Here is a 25,164-nt window from a genome sequence, read left to right as displayed (position 1 = left end):
CCGGATCCAGTCCAAAACTCTCTGGCCAAGGGCCTTTTATTGCCGGAGGGGGCCCCTTGAGCTCGGGCTCTCACCCAGCAGGGCTGCAGGAGCCTTTGTTATGCCACTGCATCAACACACATTTCAGGGCTTATTTATGAGAGGGTTGCATCACATTTGCACTACGCAACGTGGCTGATGCGTGATGCAAACTTCTAAGTCAGATTTTTGAGGCCATGCAAAGCCACTTCCCATGGCTCTGAGTGGCTTCCAAGATCTGGAGTAATATAACACTGCGCAAATCACTGCATTGCGTTACTCTGCCCTGGAAAGGCATTCCATGGGCGTTGCATGGGTGTTCCGAAGGAACTACCATAGATTTTGACGCATCCCCTGATTTACAGGAACTTGTAAACCTGGGGATACAACAAAATCTTACGCCTTCCCAGGGGAGGTGTAACGTGGAGAAATATCTTTATTTATTCTAATTTCTTCCTCTTTCTATGGGTGCTGCATTCCGAAGCACACATAGAAAGGAATAGGCTTCCCAGGATTGTTTTTGTGCAAGAAGGTGCCCCTTTCTGCACAAAAACCAACCTGCATGCAACACAGGCACCCTTGCACCATGGTGCAAGGATGCCTGCGTTGGGGTTAGGCTGCCAAAAGGGTGCCAGACCAAGGGGAAGGACTGCTTTTAATGCTGTGCACGCAGCGCAGCAAGGTGACCTGCTGCGCTGCACTGCGTCACAAGCTTATAAATTAGCCCCTTCATCTTTTCAGCTGCACATTTATAAAGAGGCAAAATTATGAAAGCATTTGAGAGTACGACATTTACTACTACAAGAGTAATTTTGTACGAACTCTTCTATCTACGCCTTTGTGAATTGTCCCCAAAACATATAAAACGGGAATATTTAGGGCACAGTCGTATATAATTAGTAGAAATAGAAGGGGCTACGCCCTCGTTGAAGGGACTTTTCGTGGCTGATACGTGTAGCCACGTACAAGTACTTTGAAAGAGTAATCCTACTTCCCATACTCATAAATGCTTTTGTGAATCAGCTCCATAATATTTGGTTGACTTAGACATCCTGTTTCATCTCCTAGATCACACCAAACCATGGTAAAGACCTTTCTTCAATCGGTGGAACATTTCAAGCATTGATTTATTTTTTCCAAATGTTTAGAAAAAAGTTAACTGCAGAAACGTGAAGTTTATTAGTTACTATTTTTACAGGGGAAATCCGCTCTTTACCCTGGTACAATAAACCACAAGCAGTTGGTGTTCAGCAAGCGGAAGAGGGAGAGGCTCTCGCTGAAGGTCTTTCATCCACTGGTTTGATGTCGGCTTGAACTGAACATAAATAAATAAGTTAATCCACTTTTAGATCACAGAACAATATCAGGTCTACCTGTTCCATAGGCACCAGGTAAAACCAACAAGGGTACCGTCCTTTTTACATTCTTAGTACTTACAGTCAATATAGTCATAAGTTTACTAAAAATCTTGGGATGACCACAGGGATCGTCTCACGGTGTTAGCTGGTAGCTGAGGCATCGTAAACGCCAAGGTGTTATCATCATTACTGTCATTCAATATATATGTCGAAGACGAAATCCGAAGTACGTTGTGCAAGTCCATATTCCCAGTATCACCATGGCTCACAGGTCAACACACACCAGAATGGGTGACAATAAGGAAAATGTCCTTCAACAGCAATTTTTCAGGAGGGAATTTTCAATAGGTTCTCACTTTCCTTCACAGATATTATTTATAAAATAAATGTCATGTTCTGTAGCTGGGAGCTACTTTTGGTACAAGACACTTAGCAAATCAACAAAAGGAAACAAAAAAGGCAGCAAGAAATTCCGTTTATGCAGTTGCAATGGGCAGCTTTATTCACAGATGCACAATTAGCCTTTTTTTCTGATCCTCTTGTTGTCATGCCCAATGGCTTGCACAAAGTCTGTTCCTGCTTAGACGCCTTCCACGTAGTTGGCTGGAAGCATGCCAGTTTTGCCCGTTCTCTGGACAGTGCCGTACATCCAGCCTTCGTCGATAGTCTGGACATTCACAATTGCATCGCCGTCCTTGAAGGAAACTTCATCATCATCTACAGCCCGGTAATCGTACATAGCACGGAAGGTTTTCTGCAAATGACAAAAAGAAGTTAATTATTTTGTGCATTGTCCTGTTTAATAAGTGATGCCAGCTTAAGATTCACTGATGTGTGGTTATTTGGTCAGCAAGAGAAACTGTTCTTCTCAGATTTGTGTCAGTAGGATTTATGAGCATATCAATGGAATAAGGGGCTATCCTATAAAGCCAACTGAACATGCAATTGTTGTATTATTCCAAGTGTACACATGAGGATTTTGGAATGAGGACATAAGGAATAACACATCACATGATTCAGGGTATTTATTTAGTTGAAGCATACGATTCCAAGTGAAGGGGTACATTGAGGACAACTGAAGAGGAACATGCTATGTGGAAGGAATGGAGTACTTGGTGCCACCTTTGCCTAGTTGAAGGTGTATTAGTTGGTGGGAGTTAATTCTTACACAGTAGTGTTCTCCAGCTAGTGAATGGGAGTTGCACGTGTGGCTTGGTAAAACAGTACTTGTGTTAAGTGGAAAGTATTAGGGGGCATATTATCAAGCACGGCGTTAAAATTATCGCCGCTTTAGCGCCAGAAAACTGCCGCTAAAGTGGCGATAATGGGCTTGATAATATGCCCGTGAGAACTCCAATAGAAGCCCATGTTGACACCAGAACATGGGCTTCTATTGGAATTCTCTGCGGCATATTATCAAGCCCATTATCGCCGCTTTAGCTGCAGTTTTCAGCCGCTAAAGCGGCGATAATTTTAACACAGTTTCTTGATAATATGCCCCTAAGTAGTCACCTTTTGCCATAGCCTTAAACGCAAAAGTTTCAAGACCCAGATTATTTGTACATTTGTGATCATTAAAACTGCTCTGTGTGGTAGAAATAGCATGGCAAAGATGGGGCACTGTATGTAATCAAATGCTCACAGGTCACCAGTTTGTGAACAATGGTCAAGTCAGTGGTTCCTACAGGACCAGTTTCTGCATGAAGCAAACTTGTCAGTAGAGCAAAACCATTTCCATTCACAATGTATTATGTTGCAATGCACCCGACAACTGACTGTGACTAACATTGTACTTCAGTTGGAATCGTATCATCAAAGTTAATTTGACTGGAATCGTATCATCAAAGTTAATTTGACATCATCTCACAAGAGGTGTGTGACTGAGCATCTTCTCTTCACAATAATGATGCAACCAGAGATTGGGGCTCATATTTATCAAAGTTCTGCGTCACCCTTACACCATGCAAGGGGGGCGAAAGGGCAATGCACAACCTAAGTAAGATTTATCAAGCCACAATCAGCCACTTTGCATGGTCCTACATGGATTGATAAATCTAGAGTAATACTGCAGAGTGCAAATTGCTGCCTTGCGTTACTTTGCCCCAGGGAGGCATTCTATTGGTGGAGCATGGGTGTTCCCACACATCCACCCATGGATTTTGGCAGATTACCAGATTTACCATTAGTGGTAGACCTGGGATGACATTAACATGCTATGCCTCCCCAAGTGAGGCGTAGCTGGAGAAATATCTTTCTGTCTCTTCGATTTTTCCTCTTTCTATGTGTGCAGTATTCGTCAGCACACATAAAAAGAGGCACATGCTTCTCAGGATTGTTTCTGTGCAGTAAGGTGCCACTTCCTCTACAAATATAATCCTGCCTACAATGCAGGCACCCTTGCAACTTGATGCAAGGGTGCCTGCTTTGGTGCTTAGCCGCCAAAAGTGCGCCAGCATTAGGAAAGAACAGGAATGCACCATTTAATGTTAAATATAGTGCATTCCTGCCCTTTCACGAAGTGCAATGCATTAAGGTGACTTGCTGCGTTGCGCTGCATGAAAGATTAATAAATCTGTCCCTGAGTACTTAGTAGAGACACGTACTGAGTTGGACAAATTCTCTTTGAACTTAGACAGTGCTTTCGGATGCTTAAAATAGGAGGTAATTGCATAATTTTAAAATAATATTCATCCAGCACAACCTCTATCCCATTGTACTAATATTTAGGTTAAAAAACATTACCTGTATTGCTGCCACTCCAGTGTGCCCCAGACAATATATGTTGTTCTGAAGAAGATTTTTATCCCAGATTTGACCATTTTTGTGTAAACAGAGTACATTGCTTTTAATGCATGTACTTTGTTTATTATCATTATATATCACTATAAGGATTTTTTTACAGTTGTTCAGCTTACAACTATTGTTTATTCACTCAGTGTCTTCTATTGAAATTTGTTGTAATTAATTATACATTTAAAATTTTATTTTATAAATTGAGTTATATTAAATGCATTTTTACAAATGAAATATAATAATAAAAACCAAACATAGACCACAGCCTTTTGACAGTAGCTCTGCTAGAGGTGAACAATCATGCTGGATCTTGGTTTATGAAGACAAGATATTTGATTTATGGGCATAATTAATATATATGCAAGGTCAATCCTTCAGGGTCTGCAAGAAGGCTGAAGTACTCATGGCAGGAAAGTGGTAGACAAATCCATAAAACTCACACGTGTTTACATAATGGAAGGAGTATTTAAGGGAGAGGCAATGGTTTCTGATTTGTGATATTGATTTATAGGGAGGGGGGGGTTGCAGAATGTTGAAGGTATCCCTTCCTGCACATTCACAATCATTAACAAAATGACGATTTGCAACTTCTATTTGTGCTGCACAATGCAGCACACAAAGGAGTTAGAAATCACCATTTGTGAAAGTTTATGTGCTGGATGGGAAACCTTCCTATACATAAACAATCATTCCCCCCAACGCAGACACCCTAGTGCTAGGGGAAACGTAGGGATGCACCGTATGCGTTTTTAGAATGGCGGAGCGTGGCGCTAGGATGTTTTGCTTAACGCCACGCTCCGTCATCCTGTTGTACATATGCCCCAGGATGTTCAATAATAATGTAAAAGAATACGGAGCTTGCAGCTAGGCTTCATAGGAGAAGGTGGTTCTTTAAGTAGTTTAATGGAGTGGTGCTGTCTACCCCATTGAGCAAAGCCTGTTGATCAAAACAAACTTCATTTAAAGTGTAAAATAAGGTCTCAAGTACCAACATTTCCATAGGAGATTGTGTTAAAAGGTAACCATCAAAAATAGGAAGAGAGAAAATATCCAGATAATCAATGATTGCCAAATCCAATCAACACCTCTAGTTTCTTCCAATAAGTGTGTGACATTTGTGGAGTTGTGTGAGGTGCTCTGAAAATGAAACAGAATCATCTCTACTAAAAAGTTAAAAATTCAGCATCAACTAACATGAATCATAGCATTTTAATAGTTTATAATGTCAAAGCCACTCACTCCGGTTGTAGATGGATGGGATGGAACAGAAGATACAGTAGTCTGTTGTGTGGCAACAGACGATGACCTTTGTTGTGGTAGTTCGGTCGCCTTTGCTTGCTTGTAACCTAGTGAAACAAATAGAGTTATTATTCATCTGGTGGGTTGATTTTGATTAAGTAACACTACAAATTCTAAAAATCTGCATAACGGATAAAGTTTTACATCTACTGTCAGACTTGGATATCGTATTAGGTTTACTCCAAATCTTCATTATCCGTCTATGGAGGAACCAGCTTTGAGTTTGTAAGGTCGAAGTCTTTGAAGAATACCTGTTCCAGCCGTCGTAAAGATGGGACCGTTGCTGTAGGTGGACAGGTGGTGTTCAGCAGCTTCAGAGGTTTCAGACTTCTCATCGCCAGCACTGAGGCTCAAAGCGCTGGCAGAGCGGGAGTGCTCGCGGCTGCGTCGCTGAGCTTGCACTGTGGAAACCATATACAGTCACTTTTGGGTCTACTAACTTGGCAGAGTAAGAACAACATTGGTTCAATACAACAGAATGGACCATAAAGCAGTGAAAATACTTTATATGAGGATCCATCTAAGATTTCAGGTAATGACACTGGTTCATTGTTTTAGAAAGTGAGTTGTATCTAGTCTATGCGAGGGATTTTTTGCAGGCATATTACGATTCTCTTGCTGAGCTCTGTTGCAGGGTAGGGAGCTCTTGATAGTTTGATAATACAACCACAAACGGATGCACTAGGGAGTTCCCACTTTAAAGGATTTCGATGTTGTGTTTTTACTTTTTACATACAATGCTATTTGACATTATATTCAAAGTAAACAAAACACAGTTTTTATGCACAATCTTTCACAGTAGACGATTTAGCAGTCCAGCACTTTTCCACATCCATCTCAGTAAAGGAGAATAAAGAAGACCGCGTAAATCTGGACGTCAGCTTACCTGGATGAACAGTTTAACTTCATGATACATCTCAAACCAAATAATAAAATTCACCTACAATTCGATTTATTTGTAGAATTAAAAACCACGGGATGAGCTTAAAATTGTTCTTAGCAGTCTGCCGCCAATTGTGGCACATAACACTGTTGCCGAATACAAAGGCGGTCTACTCTTGATTCCATTTAGTGGCTCTTTCATACACCACACTATACATTCTGTCTCTCTATGTTACTTTATCATGTTCTTTTTCATTCCTGCTTTTCCCCTTTCTCACTATTTTCCAATCTTTCCCTTCCCCTTTTTTTCCTTCCGTTTCTGCCTTTCTGTAGCTCTTGGGCTGGGTCATTGTCAGATAATGAAAGCTAAGCCCTGATCCTCAAATATGAATGCTGGTGCAACAACAACCAGCACACAATAAGCACTGCCTTAACTCATAAAGAGGCCGGTAAATTATGTTACTATAGAACTTGACACCCCAGCTGCTAGTGATTGTCAGAGATGCAGGGCTGGGTTGGGAACTGTTTCTTATGGTCTGGCTTGACAGCGCAGCGGCACCAGACAATTATGTTAGCATCACCAGACAGGGGATTTGGCTCCACCCACACGTTGCGAGCCAGGAGTACATATTTTGATTCGGTAGGAGTTGTTGGATCCACAAAAAGTGCTTGCCCTCCACACAGCTGTGAACATTTTGTTTATATATCCAGCTTGAACTTTCAGGGGCACACACATACCATTGCAATGCTAATAAAGTATCTTAGATAACTAGATCATTTATGGTGTTTTTTTTCTGGCAGCAACACAGTTGGGAGGAGGGCAGTCATTAACCTACCTGGATGTTTATGTCTAGCTAGACAGTGCAACTGTCACCTGACCTTCTAACCTACATCAATATTATTCTACAGTTCTTTGCTTCCACACAGATAGATATCAATGCCCATGCTATTCACTTGGAATGTTTCACATTACCAAACCACATTTCTTTAAAGCCAGACCTATTGCCATTGCCAATGCTTATCTTACACTGGAAGGGCCCTTGAAATTATTGTTAAAGAGGTTGCATGCCAATTACGCCTATGTGCGTGCCTGTCTATTGTTAAAGCCGTAAACTGTATGTTGACAGCATTCATTAGATCATGACCAAGACAGGAGCAGACCTGTAACGCAGGGCCAAGCAGCACCTGCAGGGGAGAGTGTCTGTCTACCCTTGAGTGGCCCCCAGCCCTTCACAGCGGCCCCCTGCCCTTTAGCAGCTCCCTGCCCTTCAGCGGCCCCCAACCCTTCAGGGGGGCCTATTTAGCCCAAGACCAATGTATATCTGTCAGGACCAAACTGGGAACCCAAAGCGGGCCAGGCAATGTTGATGGACCAGCCCCCTCTGCTGTTCTGTAACAAAATCGCCCCCCACCCTTCCAGGGAAATGCCCGATGCCCGCTACCGCCAGTACGGCCATGATATCTGCTAGATATGGGAGACTAAGTGGACCCTCTTCACATTCTGCGGGGGGGCATCACTGGGCAGACAGAGTTTTTCTAGTTTACAACAGGCTGCAATTTTAAAGGGTTTAATTTCGGATTCCCCAGGGTGATCTGCTCGGTACACGGCATCAGGTCTAAGATGGCAATCGCAGTGAAAATGGTTCATCCTAATGAAGAATGTGGGTAAAGTGACACGTGTGAACCTGTCTACCAACGATTTTCAAATGACATTGCCCAAAGCTCAATGAAGCTATATGATGTGTCTAGTAAGCTCATTATTATTTACCTCACTGAAGTATGTCAAGTTGTTTTTTCCTAGTTCCTTAACCCAAATTCTTTGCATTAAAGTCTGCCAGTCAAAGACAGGATGTTTACAATTCCACAATGAATCACAGATAGGATATTAAATTTGAAATAACCTCCCGTGGTGCTTAGCAGACCTCCAAACAATCTCTGATTATCATTTTCATCTTTATTTTGTAGTCAACAGAGCCGATCCCTTTCAGTGCTTTTTGTACAATTGTTATCTTGGTTAATTAAGAATAAGGGCAAATTTAGCACGGAAAAAGTGACCTTCCACAATAAGAAAAATGTCACAAACTTTGTACAGGTTTTCCACAGATGCTATAAAAAAATGATCTATACCCTCTCAAGTATTAGGGCCAGATTTACGAAACCTTCATGCAATGCGGCGCAGGAAGAATAAATAGTTGCTGCAAGGCGTTGCAGAAACAGGAGAGAGCAGAACTGCACAACATCTACTATGGAGTAGTGCAGTTCTGGTCTCGCCATGCGCCAATGCAGGCATCCATGCATACTAGTGTAAGGGTGTCTGCATTTTGGTTGAATAGTTTTTGTGCAGGAAGGGGTTCCTTGCAGTAAAAACACTGGGGCAGATTTACAAGCCACTTGCGACACTTTTGCACCAAGTTGCATCACTTTTTGTGATGCAGCAGCGGCGTAAACAATGCGCCACATTGTGGCCCATTTACGACGTGACACATCCAGGGAGATGCGTCACGTTGTAAAGCCCTGCGTCAGGTATAATGTAAGCAGGCTAGGCGTTGCCATGCAATAAGCCATGTAGAACAGTGATATTTACATTTCACTGCGTCACTCTACACCTTCACTGCGTCAAAATCCCTATGCCTGCTCAGACCAAGCGTAAGGAATGACGCAGGGCTTTCTGAATGGGACTCACCTATTTGTTGTGGTGCATTGCTGGAGTTGCATCACTTTCATGAACAACTCCAGCAATGTGTCACTTTTGGGCCAACAGATGCATCAGATTTTCTGACGCATCTGTCAATCCTTGCGCCATGGTGCACCGTATTGTTAATACGGCGCATCCACGGGGGCGCAAGGGTTTCGTATCGAGGCGCAGGGAAACTGACGCCTGTACAGATGCGTCAGTTTATTGTAAATCTGTCCCAATATGCTTTAAGGCCTTTTCCTCTTGTTATGTGTGCCCTAGATGCCGCTCACATGTAAAGAAGACAAAGGAGGAGAAATAAAAACATTTCTCCTTATTATCGCTGCCTCAGGGAGGTGAAGGATTTTGGTCTAAATCCATCTACAGTTCTTTGTAGATAAGGATTTCGGTCAAAACCCACGAGTGATTGCTTAATAATGCCATGCACACCCATGGAACCCTTGCCCCCTTGAGGCAAAGTATTTCAAGGCAGCCCACTGCACTGTGTCGAGTTACTTTAGGTTACAGTTCAATGCAAATCACGAATTGCATTGGATTGCAAATCCCACCAGCAGAGTTTGCTTTGGGTCTGAGCCATCGTTTTTGGAACATAAAGAAGCTGCACTTGCAAGAACATCCTATCTATATGAGATTGACGTGTACATGGTAACTATTTTCAACCAGGAGAATTTGGGTCCGGATTAAAAAGGAATTTGTGTATGTAAATAAAAGTAGGTGTACAAACATAAATCGCATTCCCAATTCAAAGAACAATTTCTATTTGAGTAAATCTGGGGTATATGTATCAAATACCGTTATTGCGATTCTCAATTAGCGATTTTTAGGGAATCGCTATATGAGAATTGCAAAATGGGATGCAATAAAAAATTCGCAAATATTTTGCGATTCCTTGGCATTCCTTAATTGCGATTCGCAATTTGCGAATCGCAATTAAGGAATACCTTCCCATTCATTCCTATGGGCTAGGAGGCCCATAGGAATGAATGGGAAGACATTCTCAATTTGCGATTCGCAATTAGAGAATCGCAAAATGAGAATGCAATTTCAATGGTGCCAGGGTGTCAAAAGGACACCCTGTTGCACCCCTGAAATATGTATGTGTGCACATGTGGTGCACATACATGCCCTAAGGGCATGTATGTGCAACACATGGCACTTTGAAAAATGCAAAAAAGTGCAATTTTCAAAGAAATCGTAAATTACCACCAACTTGAAGTTGGTGGTAATTTGTGATTCTTTAAGGCCAAATCGCACTTTTTCTGTGCTTCATACATTGCATTTAAGGAATCGCAATTTGCGATTCCTTAAATGCAATCGCAAAATAGAGAATCGCAAATTTTGCAATTCTCTAATTTCCGATGCCCTTTTGGGATGATACATCCCAAAAGGCCTTTACCCGTTCGCAAACGGCCCGATTCTGAGAATCGGCCCGTTTGCGAACGGTAAAACGGCTTTATACATATGACCCTCTGTTCTTAAAGTCGAGTTTGCCGCCATTCTGGTTAAGTCTACCAGTAAAAGTTAGTGAAAGTTCACAGACTTGCAAGATTGTGTGCACCAATAAACTTTATCGTAGTCATTTCTCACACTGAAAAGATGTGGAGATTTACTCCTCTCAACGCAGATTTAAATGTGTTTTCATCGTGCAAACGGAAAGGGAGCAACCCCAAAAATGATATGGTTATCAACCAGTGATATTTGTTTTCCGTGGGGAAAAATATTTTTCGCTTGGAAAATTAAAAAAAAAAAAAAAAAGTTGCTTTGTGCAAATACACACTTATATACACGTCCGTATGCGTGAATGGTCACATTGGCCAGTACTCCTAAAACACAAGTACATTTTCAACTTTTACTACAGGAGTTGCGGGTCCCAGGCCAATCCTTATTTTGTATTGTCACAGATAGTTTCCTGCTTTTGAGTCATCAGCCTCTTTAGTCTCTGGTGTCCCTTGAAAAAACACATTCAACTGTGAATCATGTAATAATGACCCATTGATAACTAAATATGGCCAATGTTCTTAACCAGCCTTTTCTCCTACAGAGTGAACCCATTCATGATTTACGCTTGCAGAAAAAATATAATCTATACTAGCAACAGTTTATGACAAATATACAAAACAGAAGTTAATACTAAGTAAAACGTTTAGCTGCAAATATCTGCTCTACAGTTAGCCTAATTTTATCTTGAGGAATGGTCCAGATTGTAAACCACATCAAATAAACTGAAGCTCCTGTGGTTTATACAGGATAAAAACCATTAACTAATACACCTCTTGAGACTTCTATGTTCAGTTGGAAGTGTTTGACAATAAATTAATGATGCTCAAGCTCCATTAAGAAAATACTGTGGTGATGTAGAGCAATGTCAGAAGATAGCTAGATACCAGTTATTCACAATATATGAACATTTGCCAAGAGCATGAGGGTCTCATATACAGTATACCAAACCAGTGCATGTCAATCAACTTCTGTTGTAAAAAAACATACCAGACAGCATGTGTAAGCTTCTGGACTGTATGTTGTCTTCTGCAGGATCATAGTCAAAGACAGAGCCAGGATTGGTACGCCAGACGCGAAGGTCTAGAAAACAAAGATTCACATTAGGAATAGGTCTGAAAAGACAATACTGGAAATGTTGACTAACTCCAGTAAGCAAAATTCCCTTCTGCACATTTCTGCAATGGTGGAATAACATTAAAATTATTGACAATTCCCAGATATCTCAGGATGCACGCTCCTAAATAATTTATTCATTCAAATGTAAGAGCTAATTCAAACGAACCTCAAAGTGCTCTCGAGTCTGAAATGTAAATAAAAAGAACAGTGGTCTTCTGCTGAATTATAAATGTAGCCTCCATGGATTGTGACTGTCAGTTGACATTGAAATGATTCCAGGTGGAGATATGCCCTAGCTGAAAATAATGAAATATGCATCAAATATAGAATAATTTTGGTCTCCCAAATTAGAGTTTTGATGTGTTTGAGACAATTTTAGCAGATCTAGATTCCTTGTTGGAGCTAGGATTGTAGGTAATCTAAATGTATTAGCCATGCTTTATGGGTGGCTTTGCAGGTCAGAGTTATTGATTTAATTAACAGGAAGTCAATGGAGCTTCTCCAGTGTTGGAGTCAAAGACTCGCCTTTTTCAGATACATTTTCATCTTGCAGGGTTCTGAAATGATCAGTTAATACATGGATAATTCTCTTGTCAGCTCTAGATAGAATACTACCGGGGGCTGCAAGAGATTACAGGTGTCAATGCCAGAGAGGAAAAATCTGGACTACACAGAATGAGACTGCTGATCTTCAGAGGCTTGAAGCTGTAGTTACTCTTCTGGTAATGAGTCAATTGTTAGAGTAACTTTGGTATCCTGCCCACTGTCATAGTTTAAAGTTAATTGATCCAAATATTCTTCCAATAGTACATTTGTTACACACATAAGCCTTCATTACGAGTAACCATGCCCTCCAATGGCACAGTTAGCTCTTATTACCGGTCTCACATGAAGTACCAGTTCCATGCATTTACCATGGACCAGGTCCTAGATTTACAAATAATTTTAGCTGGGTTTGTAACCAAAAGTAGTGCAACGTGCTGCCTTGCGCTACTTCGCAGCAAGGGTCATCCCGTGCGTGATGCATGGACGTTCCTGTGCAACCACCCAAGGGTATTGATGCAAATTCCTTGCTACAAAAAGTTGTAGTAAGGGATTTGCCGCAAAATCCTGCACCTCACTGAGACAGGCATAATGATAAGAAATATTTTGATTCCTCCTCATTTTTTTCCTCTTTGCATGTGTGATATATTCTGAACTACACATACAATGAGAAAATTGCCTTGAAGCATAGTTTTTTGTGTAGGAAGGGTTTCCTTACTCTACAAAAACTATGATGATCACAACAGAGTCAGCTTTACACTATGGCTCAAGGGTGCCTTGCGTTGGTGCAACTGTGTAGTAGAGAGAGCACAGTCCCGGAGCTATTGATACCCATGGCAGGGAAATACTGGCTCTTTTTGCAAACCACGGCTAAGTCCACATGGCTTTGTTTCAGTGTACTCTTCTTAAGCTGCTTCCATTCAAGGGTCTGTTGATCAGCTTTTTTGAGCTCCTGAGTGATCACCAGTAATTATGAAAGGTACATTTATAAAGCGCATGGCTACCCCGAGGCCTCCCAGCGGATTATAGCAAATGACTACTTGCCTTTGTCTTATTTTATGCTAATCCTTCATAGTGCATTCAGTGCCAAAATTGCCAGCATATCACAAAACTATCTGATTAATCGATTTGTAGCATCTGTAAATTCATGCCTTGGCAGGTGCAAATGTATTTTTTGTTTGCAATGATTTTAAATAATTGGGCAATAAACATATAATGAATTAATGTCAGAGAATCGCTTTTAGCATGGTAGCTTTCACTGCACTAGATGCACCAGCAGTGCACTAAAGAGACTCCTGTGACTCTACTCTGCGACCCTACTGTACCATTATATCCTTTCCCAATGAGCCACCCTTCTGCCCCTGCTGGTAACTGCAGCCATCTCAAGACCAGCGACCTCCCTTCTCCACCCCCCCCCACCCCCAAAAAATTCATTGCATCTACTTGAGGGAAGGTTTAATGACGTTCTATACGAGAACATGTCTTGCACTAAATATATGACTCTGGTATGAGGGGATAGCTTGCAGTATACACGTGGATCCCTGTGTCTTCGGGACTCAGATAACATCACCCAGAAAAAGCACATATCATTCAGAAATGAAGGGAGAAAGAGCTGAGCTCCTATGACAGAATTTTCCAAGCAAATAGGCAGTGCTGCAGCCCCAAAGTGGATGGCATTTTATGTTATGTTATCACAACTTCTATAGCGCACTACTACCCTTAGGTGTCTAGGTGCTTAAGGCATGATATAACCTGTTTAGTAGTAATGACTGCAACCCTTGTTTGACTGACACTGGCATGCTAGCCACTTATAAATTATCTGATCAAGGAATTCTTCCGAACCCCGCCCCACATCTCCTTCGTAGAAATCATGTAATAGCCATTTGTGTCTTTAGGTTGCCCCTAAAGCCCAAGATTTCAGCTAAAACCCTGATCCCATAATCTCCTGGGATTAAGAAAGTACTATCTAGTTCAGTGGTGCACAGTGTAGACCCAGCAGGGTCAGATTCATACCAAATTTCAAGGATATCCACTTAACATATAAAAAATCTAAAAGGAAGACATTTCCATAGTTGTGACATTGAACATCTGTCATGGTTAAGGTTCTCATTGATTTGCATTTGACACCGCATATCTAGTAGGTACCAAGCCCTTCATCCAGCCACATGTACATTTCTGTGGCTTAGTCCAGTTGTCTGGGGATAACTTGCCTCTCAAGTTGTCACACGTCCCTAGGGAGACAGAACTGCAACACAAACTTCACTATGCTTTCCAGAATTGTGCTGGGCAAACGTCTATAATGAATTATATGTGTTTCTCCACCAGATGAGGAGATTGAAATTCATTTTTGGTTGCAGGATGAGGGATCTACACTATGGGCCCGATTACTATGAGGCTTGGAAAGCCTCCCACCGCAAGTCAGGGGCTTTCTGAGCCTCATTGTAGTTTCAACTGTCGCATTACAATGCTGGTGGTCGAAACTGAAACCAGCTGGTCCTTCTGTCTGGATTCTGTTGGGCTTAAGGAGCCCGTCAGCCAGTCGGAGACCGGCACGTAATCCCAATGGACGGCGTTTCCGCCATTTGGATTATGATGCTCGGTTTCCGACAGGCTTTCCATGCCGGGCTTTCTTACATGGAAAGCCTGGCGGAAGTAAGTTTGGGGGCCCCTAGCAGAGCCCCCTTCTCCCTGCGGCCTCCTGTTGGGGGCCGAAGGGGCACCTATGGTGCCCCCCAGTTAATCCCGGCACCAAGCAGCAGGCACGTCGAGGTGTCTGTCATGCGGTGCAGGGATTAACAGAATCTTCCATATCTGTATAGGAGTTTGTGCTTTGTCCGGTTTATGGCCCCAGTACAAGTTCCCATACAGAAATGGGACTATGCAACAGCACCATGTGTGGTCGCATTGTAATTGCGGTTTCAGAAACGCGAACTGGAGGTTGTCGGCCCCATGACCACGACGGTGTTGTCCGGAGGCAACTCTGACCGACACTACAATCAGGCCCTATGTCTCCTTGTATTCCCTGGCTGGAAGAGGTTAAGAAGTTGGAAGAGGATGTTTTAAAATTTGGGAGTGGCATGAAGTGACCAACAAAATAAGGCATAAATACCTGTCATTGTCTCCTGTTCGGGGTCAACCCTTTTTCTCTCCATTTCTACTACACGTCTTTGAATGCCGCGGTAGTTTATGTCACTGAAGTCAATCATGTTCTTCTTGACGCGTTCTGTGATGGGGTCTGTCACCACTGGCGTGAAACTACCTTTGTGCTTCTCGAACTCTTCATGATATTTCACCTGTGAAATATGGAAATTTTGAATGCTAACACAGCAGATCCAGCTATAAAAACACCTAAAATATAAACTATTGCTTTGTTATATTATAAAGCTACAAATAATGCTTGTCCTAAAGAATTTGATCTCATTAGTGTATTCCTCAAACTTATAACATACCAGTTAAAGTGAAATACAATAGGCAGGGATCAAAGTGTCCTCTGGGGCAAAAGTCATTCAGATTTGTTTCTCCGATGAACATTAAATACCTTCTGGAATGTTTTTAACTCAGAAGGAAAACATATGAGAAAAAACAACTAATTTCCCCCTTTACAAGCTGATAAACCTATTATTTTAAATGTGTTCTTAACCTCAACATTCTTCCCATGCTCATACACCTTGTAAATCGCTTTGTGTTTTTTCTAGCATAAATACAACGCCATCCATTGATTTAATATTACAATACTGAAGAAAGAAAAGGAGAAATTACCGATGAAATATGACGCTGAGTTTCTCGCACGCGCCTCATTTCTGGGGTGTCGAACGCAAAGGCAGCTCTGCCTTGCACTTGTTTCCGGAAGCTGTCAGAGTAAAGTACCTGCAGGATGAATAAACACATGTTAAGTGTGGCTATGTTGGTACTGCAGCTGCCTCTAGGGTTTTGGAGCAACTTTAGTAGTCATGATGACAAGCAAAACAGACTAAGGGCCTTATTTAGAATTGGACAGATGTGGAAAATCAATCAATCAGTGGGAGATGACCCATCCTACATCATAAGAGTATGTTTATATCAATGGCGTACTAAGTATTGTAAACGGACCATCCACCACTTTTTGGCTGATGTCGCCATCCGCCAAACTCTAGATAAGGCTCTAGGCCCTCATTAAGCTACAAGTCTTGGCATTTTTCTTCTTTGTGTATCATCACCTGTTGTTGATCTGATCAAAGCAATTACTACTTGAGTACTTGAGCTCCTTGAAACACATAAACCTATTAGTGCCCAGTTGTTCAAAATGGGTGTTAATAGAGAAAAGCATCTTGCAAGGAAGTGTAAATTCAATGTAGTTTCTGTTCACAAGTACAACACAGGTCTGACATGCTGAATTTGTCAAGGATTGGAGGTGGTTAGATGGGCTACTGAAAATCCTACCAGGAGAAATCACTGTGTCAATGCAGTACCACACACAGTTGCAGGAGAAGGTTGACAGCAAAGTGTTGGAAGAGAGATGGAGAGGTAGAAAGCTTCCGGCGGTAGCTAGCTGTATCTTCACACTCTACAGCAATTGTAGACTGCACAAGAAGGGATTGTAAGGTTAATCAAGGAGTATTATTTAGTTGGATAGGGAAGTGAGACACATTGGATCAAGTCAAAATAGTTATTTTGTAGGATATGGAGTTTGTTTTTTCATAATACCGAGCTAATGTTTTCTTGATTGCGTTTAACTCTCTCCATCTCTGGAGTGACCGTTGCCGGAGTTGCTTTCCCCAAGTCCTCTTTGTATAAAACCTAGAGGGTACAAATTGTCATCCGTAAATTGCAGGGATGCACAGCTCTGCCTGAGCACGGGTCAATGATGTTACTGTTTCATCCCAATCATTTCTGCACCAGTAATAGCAGGATAAGCTGTTAAGGTGTTAGGTCATATAGCAATTGGAGAAATCAGTCTCTATATATGCAAATATGGATATGAACAGGAGTATAGCTTTATGTACTATCTACAAGTAAGGGATGTGATTAGGAGCAGCTGTACATCAAAATCAAATTGTTATTCAAACCAGGTTTGGTTGTGAGAAAGTACCGAGCTAATATTTTCTTGGTTTCGTTTAACTCTCTCCATCTCTGGAGTGACTGGTGTTGAGGTGGCTTTCCCCAAACTCTCCTTATACAACACCTAGAGATGGCAGAGAAAATGTCCAAAAATCACACATATACAAATTAACAACAGAGGACACTTGAAAACATTTATGCTCCAATTGCCTTCAGGCTGCAGGAGTAAACATGGGCTTGAGGAATAAGCTGTTAGAGTTATTCGAAAAAGTCAAATGAAAAGGCACATCAAACGACCACTGAACCCATCATAACCCTGGGTGATGTGCATTACTTCACGTAAGCTCTGGCTTTCCTGAGTCTCTAAACAGCTTCTCAAGTTAGGCCCCGAGTCTTTAAACAGCTTCTCAAGTTAGGATGCACAATTATAGACATAGGAGATCATGGCTTGTGTCAAAGATTGTTAGTTCCAGTTTAAGAAGCTGCCTTTGTGGTGCTTTACTATGTCATAGTTCGCACCCGTACACTTGGATATATATCCGCCCTACCCAATCTAGGTCTAGACGAAACTTGGGTCGAAACTGTGGTAGTCTTCCTGGAAACAAAATTCAACTGCCAGACACCCCTAGCCTGAACATAAAGCTACAACCATTCACCAGGGGGAATAAGTCCTATAACTCAGTCTTACATTCTCATTTGCTGGAATAACATTCTACTCTGGTTTCTCTCCACCCATGGGCCATGCACAAGGGGAAGTATAGTATCAGAATATATGAGTGCTACATACTGAGCTACAAACATGTTGTAGCAAAACTATCGACAACCTAACTATTATCAACGTAAGTATAAGTAGGTAAGTAGTGATTTGCTAGACTTAACTCTACTTATATGTGTACCATAACATTATACAGAAAAACAAATATATATATATATACACACTAATTTTACATATCTTCAAGGTAGGTATGTAGATGTGGTGTTAACAGTACTAGATCTACAACTAACTATGTATAATTAACTTTACAATATTTTGGGTGTCAATATTTTGTAGCATAATATTCTTGTAGTTGATATTCTTAGTGTGTGTGTGCATGTGTATATATATATATGTATTAACATAGCAATATATAGATGGGTGTGTAGTCAAAATCAAAATATCAAGTTAAAAATACGGTATAGAATTGTTTTTGGGAAGACTATCTTTTGTTTATAAATAACATAGTATTCAAGAATATTACTGTTTTTAATCTCGTTTTCAGTAATATAGTTGTAAAAAAATTTTTTTTTAAATTATTTTAATGTACTTTAGTTAATATATTAATTTTATGTCGTAGTATTGTTGGTTTATTTGTTACAAAAGTTTTAAAATATAGTTTGTAATTTTAAGTGATTTCATATTTTTTGTATTGCTATTAGTAATTTACAGTACCATAGAAGGTTGTTGGGTTTGTAGGGGGATAGGGCAGGATGTTGTTTAAATAAGAAATATATTTACTTTAATATTAATTCGTTTTGTATAATTTTTTTAATTGATTAGTAAATATGTGATTTTGTAATTGTTGTATGACATTTTTAATTTAGGATTGAGGGACCTACATATTAAAGAGTAATGCAGCACAGCGCAGAACGCCACCTTGCTGTGCTGCACCACGTTACAGGGAAAGGGCAAGAAAGCACCATATTTATCACAATACAGTGCATTCCTGCCTTTTCCTCAGTGCGGGTGCACAATGGGCTGCGCAGAGCCAACGAAGGCACCCTTGCACCATGGTGCAGGGGTGCCTCTGTTGCATGCATGATTGTTTTTGTGCAGGAAGGGACAACTTTCTGCCCACGAACAATACCATGAGGCATATTCCTCTTTCTATGTGTAGTGCATTATGCAGCACACATAGAAAGAGGAAGTAACAACGAGAAATAAAGATTTCTCCTCGTTACGCCTCACCTGGGAGGCGTAGCATTTTGGTACATTCCCTGACCTACCAGCACCGTTAAATATGGGAATGCATCAAAATCCATGGGTGTTACGTGGGAACACCCACGCAAAACCAATGGAATGCCTGCCTCCCTCCCTGGGGCAGAGTGACACAACGCAGTGATTTGCACTGTGATGCAACAATCCAAATTTATCAAGCCACTCAGGGCCGTGGCCTTGCGTGGCTTGATAAATCCCATTTTAGGGTTTGCTTTGCGCATGCATGTGTGGTGCAAACCCGACGCAAGCCCTCAATCAATATGCCTCTGAATTTTTTTATTTTTCTCCTTAGTAATAGAAAGTTATATTTTAGTAACATATTGCTGGGTTTGTAGAGGTTTTTTTGTGTTTGAGAATTAATTGGATGATTAGTAATATTTTACTATTTTGTGTATTTGTGAAATATATATAAATATAAATATAAATATGTATATATTTATCCTACTAAATAGAGAATAAAAAATACTATTAATATAATGTAAAATAAATATTTATCATTAATTATGTCATACTAACTATATCTATTTATATACTTAGAAACACACATGTATTTATATGAATATATATTTAAATATGGTATTAAAAAACTTGTGGAATCTATTTACTTAATGTTATACTTCATAATAAAATATTTAACACTCACTATTTTAAACTGTATATACCATAGTAGAATTAGATTTTTGAATGTTTCTTGATGATCTTAATGTGCACAATATTTTTTTCCGATATCTTTGTAATTTGCATTGAAAGAATAGGATCAGGATATTATGTAAAGGTATATTTTTGACAAAATATTGTTGGCAATGATATTGTGCCATTAATACTAGATAGATAGATCACCCAATTTAAAAAACTAAAATATATATGTGTGTGTATTTGTATATAAATGTGATGAACATTTAAAAAAGTTTAATGCTTGCAATTAAACATTTAAAAGACAATATTAAATTTAAATAAAATGAAAATGATACACACAATTATTAAAATATATTTAAAAAAATGTAATCCAAAGTAATGGTGCTGATACATATTAGGTACAAAATTGTGATTATTCAAAATAATAAATATGAAACCCAAAATTGGGGTAGGAAAAATAGTGACCTACAACCAGAGCAAATATGGAACACCTTACACTGCATGTAAGCCATTAAGTAAGATAAGCTATCCAGACATGGCTGTTTCGATGATGGAACTGATGTAGAGACAGATGAGAGAGCTTACAGAAACATATTTGTTCTGCTCGGAAATAGTACGTCTGTTCATTTTGATGACCAATGGAGGTTTGATCATATGCACTGGGCAATCACTAAAGACATTGAGCAGAGTTAGTGATATTCACTGTTCACTGTACACACCTTATTATGGGAACAGGCTAAATCAACATTTGAGAGTGTCCCAAACATGGTTGCTCAGGTGACTAGAAGCCAGGAGGAAGCATCAAGGAAGGGAAATTAGACCATAATTGTTACTGTGGTTGAACAAGTTTTAAGCAAGTCTTGGGTTAGCTAGTGGATCACTTGTGAGGAGACATACAGAGCTCCAGGGGCTCAATGTTATTTGCTGATCCTCACTTCAATTTGTAAAAAGACACCAAATAAAGGAGAGAAAACCATTAGTAGTAGTCAATATTTGTTTTCACAAAAAAGTTATTTTTTGTTTGGGAGTTTTGCATGGTGATTATCCAAGGAAATACCGAGCTAATGTTTTCTTGATTGCGTTTCACCCTCTCCATCTCTGGAGTGACTGGTGTTGAGGTGGCTATCCCCAAACTCTCCTTATACAACACCTAGAAATGGTAAAGAAATTGTCCAAAAATCACATACACACAAACTAACAACAGAGGGCATTTGAAAAAATGTATGCACCAATTGCCGTCACACTGCAGGAGTAAACGTGAGTTTGAGGAATAAGCTGTTAAAATTATTTGAAAAGTCAAAAGAAAAAGAACATCCTTGGATCACTGAACCCATTGTAACCCTGGGTGATCCACGCTATGTTATGTAAGCTCTGGTCTTTTTGAGTCACTAAATAGGGTCTAGAATTAGGATGCACACTAAGAGAGAAAGGACATCATGGCTTGGGTCAAAGCTTGTTAGTCTGATTTAAGAAGATCCCCATAGGAATATTTACTATGTGTCCTAGTTTGCACCCATAGACCTAGATGTATATTACTATGTGCCCTACCTAATACAGGTCTGGATGAAACTGTGTTTGAAACTGTGGTAGTTTTCCTGGAAATAAAATTCAGCTGCCAGGTATTACTAGCCTGAATATAAAGCTACAACCTCCCACTAGGGGGAATAGTCTTATAACTCAGAAATAGATGTTAATTTTCTGGAATAACATACTGCTCTTCTTTCTATCCACTGATGGGTCATACAAATAAGAGTGTAGAGTTTCACAATATTGAGCACTACACACCGTGCTCCAAAAATGTTACATCATACATATTGACAACCTAAACATTATCAGAGTAAGTATATTTAGGTAAGTAGTGTTTTACTAGACATATATATATATATATATATATATTTATTTATTTATTATGGGAACAAGTTACTTCAGCATTTGAGAGTGTCCCAAACATGGTTGCCCAAGTGACTAGAAGCCAGGGGGAAGCATCAAGGAAAGGAAATTAGATAATAATTGTTACTGTGGTTTAACAGGTTTAAAGCATGTCTTGGGTTAGCCAGTAGATCCTTAATAAGAAGGCCTACAGTGTTCCAGGGGCCCAATGTTATTTGCTTATCCTCACCACAATTTGTAAAAAGACACCAAATAAAGGAGAGAAAACCAGTGGTAGTAGTCAATGTTTGTTTTCACAAAAAAGTTATTTTTTGTTTGGGAGTCTTGCACGGTGATCAAAGGAAATACCGAGCTAATGTTTTCTTGATTGCGTTTCACCCTCTCCATCTCTGGAGTGACTGGTGTTGGGGTGGCTATCCCCAAACTCTCCTTATACAACACCTAGAAATGGTAAAGAAATTATACAAAATCACATACACACAAACTAACAACAGAGGACATTTGAAAACATTTATGCACCAATTGCTGTCACGCTGCAGGAGTAAACATGAGTTTGAGGAATAAGCTGTTATTATTATTTTAAAAGTCAAAAGAAAAGGCACATCCTAAGACCACTGAACCCATACTAACCCTGGGTGATCGACACTACGTTATGTACGCTCTGGCTTTTTTGAGTCTCTAAATAGCACCTCGAATTAGGATGCATATTATAGAGAAAGGAGATCATGGCTTGGGTCAAAGATTGTTGGTCTGGTTCAAGACGCTCCCCTTAGGATTCTTAACTATGTGTCATAGTTTCCACCCATAAACCTGGATGTATATTATTATGAGCCCTAACTAATACAGGTCTGGGTGAAACTGGTTGAAACTGTGATAGTCTTCCTGGAAACAAAATTCAGCTGCCAGGCACTACTGGCCTGAATATAAAGCTACAACCTCCCACCAGGGGGAATAGTCATATAACTAAGAATTAGATGTTCATTTTCTGGACTAACATACTACTCTTCTTTCTGTCCACTGTTGGGCCATACAAATGAGGGATTATAGTTTCACAATATTGAGTGCTACACAGCGTACTAAAAGAATCTTGTAGGGAAAATATCGACAACCCAAATATCATCAAAATAAGTATATGTAGGTAAGTAGAATTTTACTAGACTTAACTCAATATATATATTTATTATGGGAACAGGTTACTTCAGCATTTGAGAGTGTCCCAAACATGGTTGCCCAAGTTACTAGAAATCAGGGAGAAGCATCAAGGAAAGGAAATTAGATAATAATTGTTATTGAACATGTTTTAAGCATGTCTTGGGTTAGCCAGAGGATCCTTTATGAGGAGACCTACAGTACTCCAGGGGCCCAAAGTTAATTGCTTATCCCCACCACAATTTGTAAATAGACACCAAATCTAGGAGAGAAAACCATTAGTAGTAGTCAGTCTTTGTTTCACAAACAAAGTTATGTTTTTTTGGGAGTCTTGCACAGTAGTTATCCTAGGAAATACCGAGCTAATATTTTCTTGATTGCGTTTAACTCTCTCAATCTCTGGAGTGACCGGTGCTGGGGTTCCATGCCCCACGGTCTCTTTGTACAAAACCTAAATGGTACAAAAACATTTCCAGAAATCATACACATACATCAAAACATTATTACAACTAGAAAATGCCTGAGTGTGTGCAGTCACAAGGCTTTTACAATGGGGAATTAATGCTTAAAAAAATATTAACAAAACAAAAATGAAAAAAAGAAAATTAGACCGATTAAAAAATGTAGGATGATTTTGTATGCAAATACAAGCGGCTGAGAAAAAAGCTTTTCCAATGAAGGGGTTGTGTTAAAAAGCAAGGTTTTGAAAAACTGATCAGTTAGAAAGTTATTTTTGACAAATGTGTTCACAAATATGTATCATTTCTTTATGTGTAAAATACCGAGCTAATATTTTCTTGATTGTGTTTCACTCTCTCCATCTCTGGAGTAACCGGTGTTGGGGTTCCATGCCCCAATATCTCTTTGTATAAAACCTAAGATATCCAAGAAAGTGCCAAAAAAGCAGCAGTTAAATCTCCACTATTTGACAAGTTCTAAACAAGTTATGTCTATTTTGTTTACTTCCATAATGCAGAGCAAGGTGTAAAAAGCAGCATACAATTAATGTTAGTAGCCCAAATTGTAAACTTCTCTTTGACATAGGTGTATTGGATATAACTCAAATCAACTACATCCAAACCAATTTTTTAAGATATCCACAAAATATAAATTTACATATAATGGCTATACATTGAAATCCTTTACACAGTGAGAGGTTTCCTGGAAATGTGGTTTTAATCTAGTACTCATGGGCCTATGATAGACGCCTAAGATTAGAGCACTGTCATGGATAAACACACTTGGGAGTGTGAAAATGTATTTACAAATGTGTGATAAAACAAATAAGTTTAAGATAACAATGGCGAACATGATAGCAGCATAAATGCTATATGGTTTACCTTACAAATGTATGTGTGATAAACAAAGTGTTTTTCTACACAGTGCATCCATAAAATGTACACAGTAATCAATGACACGTGCAGTGAGACCTCCTCTGCTCCCAATGTATGGTAATTCAAAAGATGTAATAGGAAATTAGGAAGTGACTAAAGATAGAAAAGGATTTGTGAGTTGCTTAGCTTGAAGTGATTGTAGGATTTTTTTTCTTCGTGGGCACACCTGGGTTGTATTCTTTAACTACAATAATTTAACTGAATGGTCACACACTGAGGACTGAATACATCAAGTAAATATTCACAAAATGCAGCATGATTGCTCCCTGTGTGCAAGGTAGAACAATGCCTATGGGTACTTTTATTTACCAGTGCTTCTTTATCTTAGACGGTACTGGTACTACTAGCACTTCCAAACTAACAGCATTGATTGCTCCCTGTGTGCAAGGTAGAACAACGCCTATGGGTACTTTTATTTACCAGTGCTTCTTTATCTTAGGCGGTACTGGTACTACTAGCACTTCCAAACTAACAGCATGGAATCTCTGATTGACAGCCTAGAGCCATGTAGATGGAAATGTCTTTTTGGTACTATTTTGGACGTTTACATCCTTAGACTTGATTGGGCACATGCAAGCTTATTTATGGGTACCCAACCCCCAGAAGACAGAAAACCTAGATAGCCCTCCTCTGCTAATACATGAAGAAGCGTAGACCACCAGATACAACTCATGGGTGGTTAACCTTGTGAACTAGAGTGGATACTTCCAGAGGATTTAATAGCAACACAATGCCCCCTAAGTTGCCTAATGAACATACACTCATGAACTGCGGTGAACACACTGCGCCCTCCAGGCTGGATCAATCCATTGTTAATTGGTAATTTGTTCCTCATGGTTTCAAATCTGCGATTTAAGCATTCAATCCATGTTTTTCTCC

The 25,164-nt window shown here is 39.9% G+C and overlaps 1 protein-coding gene across 50 annotated transcripts in view; it reads right to left on the bottom strand.

Moving 5' to 3' along the window:
- Window positions 1-1,127: 1,127 nt before the first annotated feature.
- Window positions 1,128-25,164, bottom strand: part of NEB (nebulin) — a 392,273-nt gene continuing 368,236 nt past the window's right edge. For 31 of the 50 annotated variants that reach the window (XM_085645560.1, XM_085645563.1, XM_085645570.1 and 28 more), the window contains 6 exons: window positions 15,964-16,071; window positions 15,314-15,497; window positions 11,533-11,625; window positions 5,720-5,869; window positions 5,409-5,515; window positions 1,128-2,130 (listed from right to left, as the gene is read on the bottom strand). In XM_085645560.1, the coding sequence (XP_085501686.1) occupies window positions 1,957-2,130; window positions 5,409-5,515; window positions 5,720-5,869; window positions 11,533-11,625; window positions 15,314-15,497; window positions 15,964-16,071 (816 nt within the window). In that variant the 3' untranslated portion in view covers window positions 1,128-1,956. Of the gene's footprint in view, window positions 2,131-5,408; window positions 5,516-5,719; window positions 5,870-11,532; window positions 11,626-15,313; window positions 15,498-15,963; window positions 16,072-16,887; window positions 16,981-17,272; window positions 17,366-20,909; window positions 21,003-22,090; window positions 22,184-23,249; window positions 23,343-23,673; window positions 23,767-25,164 lie in introns of all 50 variants that reach the window. The other 19 variants (XM_085645543.1, XM_085645542.1, XM_085645547.1 and 16 more) reach the window with 4 other exon arrangements.

The sequence above is a fragment of the Triturus cristatus genome, chromosome 3_1 (genome assembly GCF_964204655.1).
Source record: "Triturus cristatus chromosome 3_1, aTriCri1.1, whole genome shotgun sequence".
In the NCBI taxonomy this organism is placed as follows: domain Eukaryota; kingdom Metazoa; phylum Chordata; class Amphibia; order Caudata; family Salamandridae; genus Triturus; species Triturus cristatus.
The sequence above is the reverse complement of the archived record's forward strand: the minus strand, read 5'-3'. Positions and strand labels throughout refer to the sequence as shown.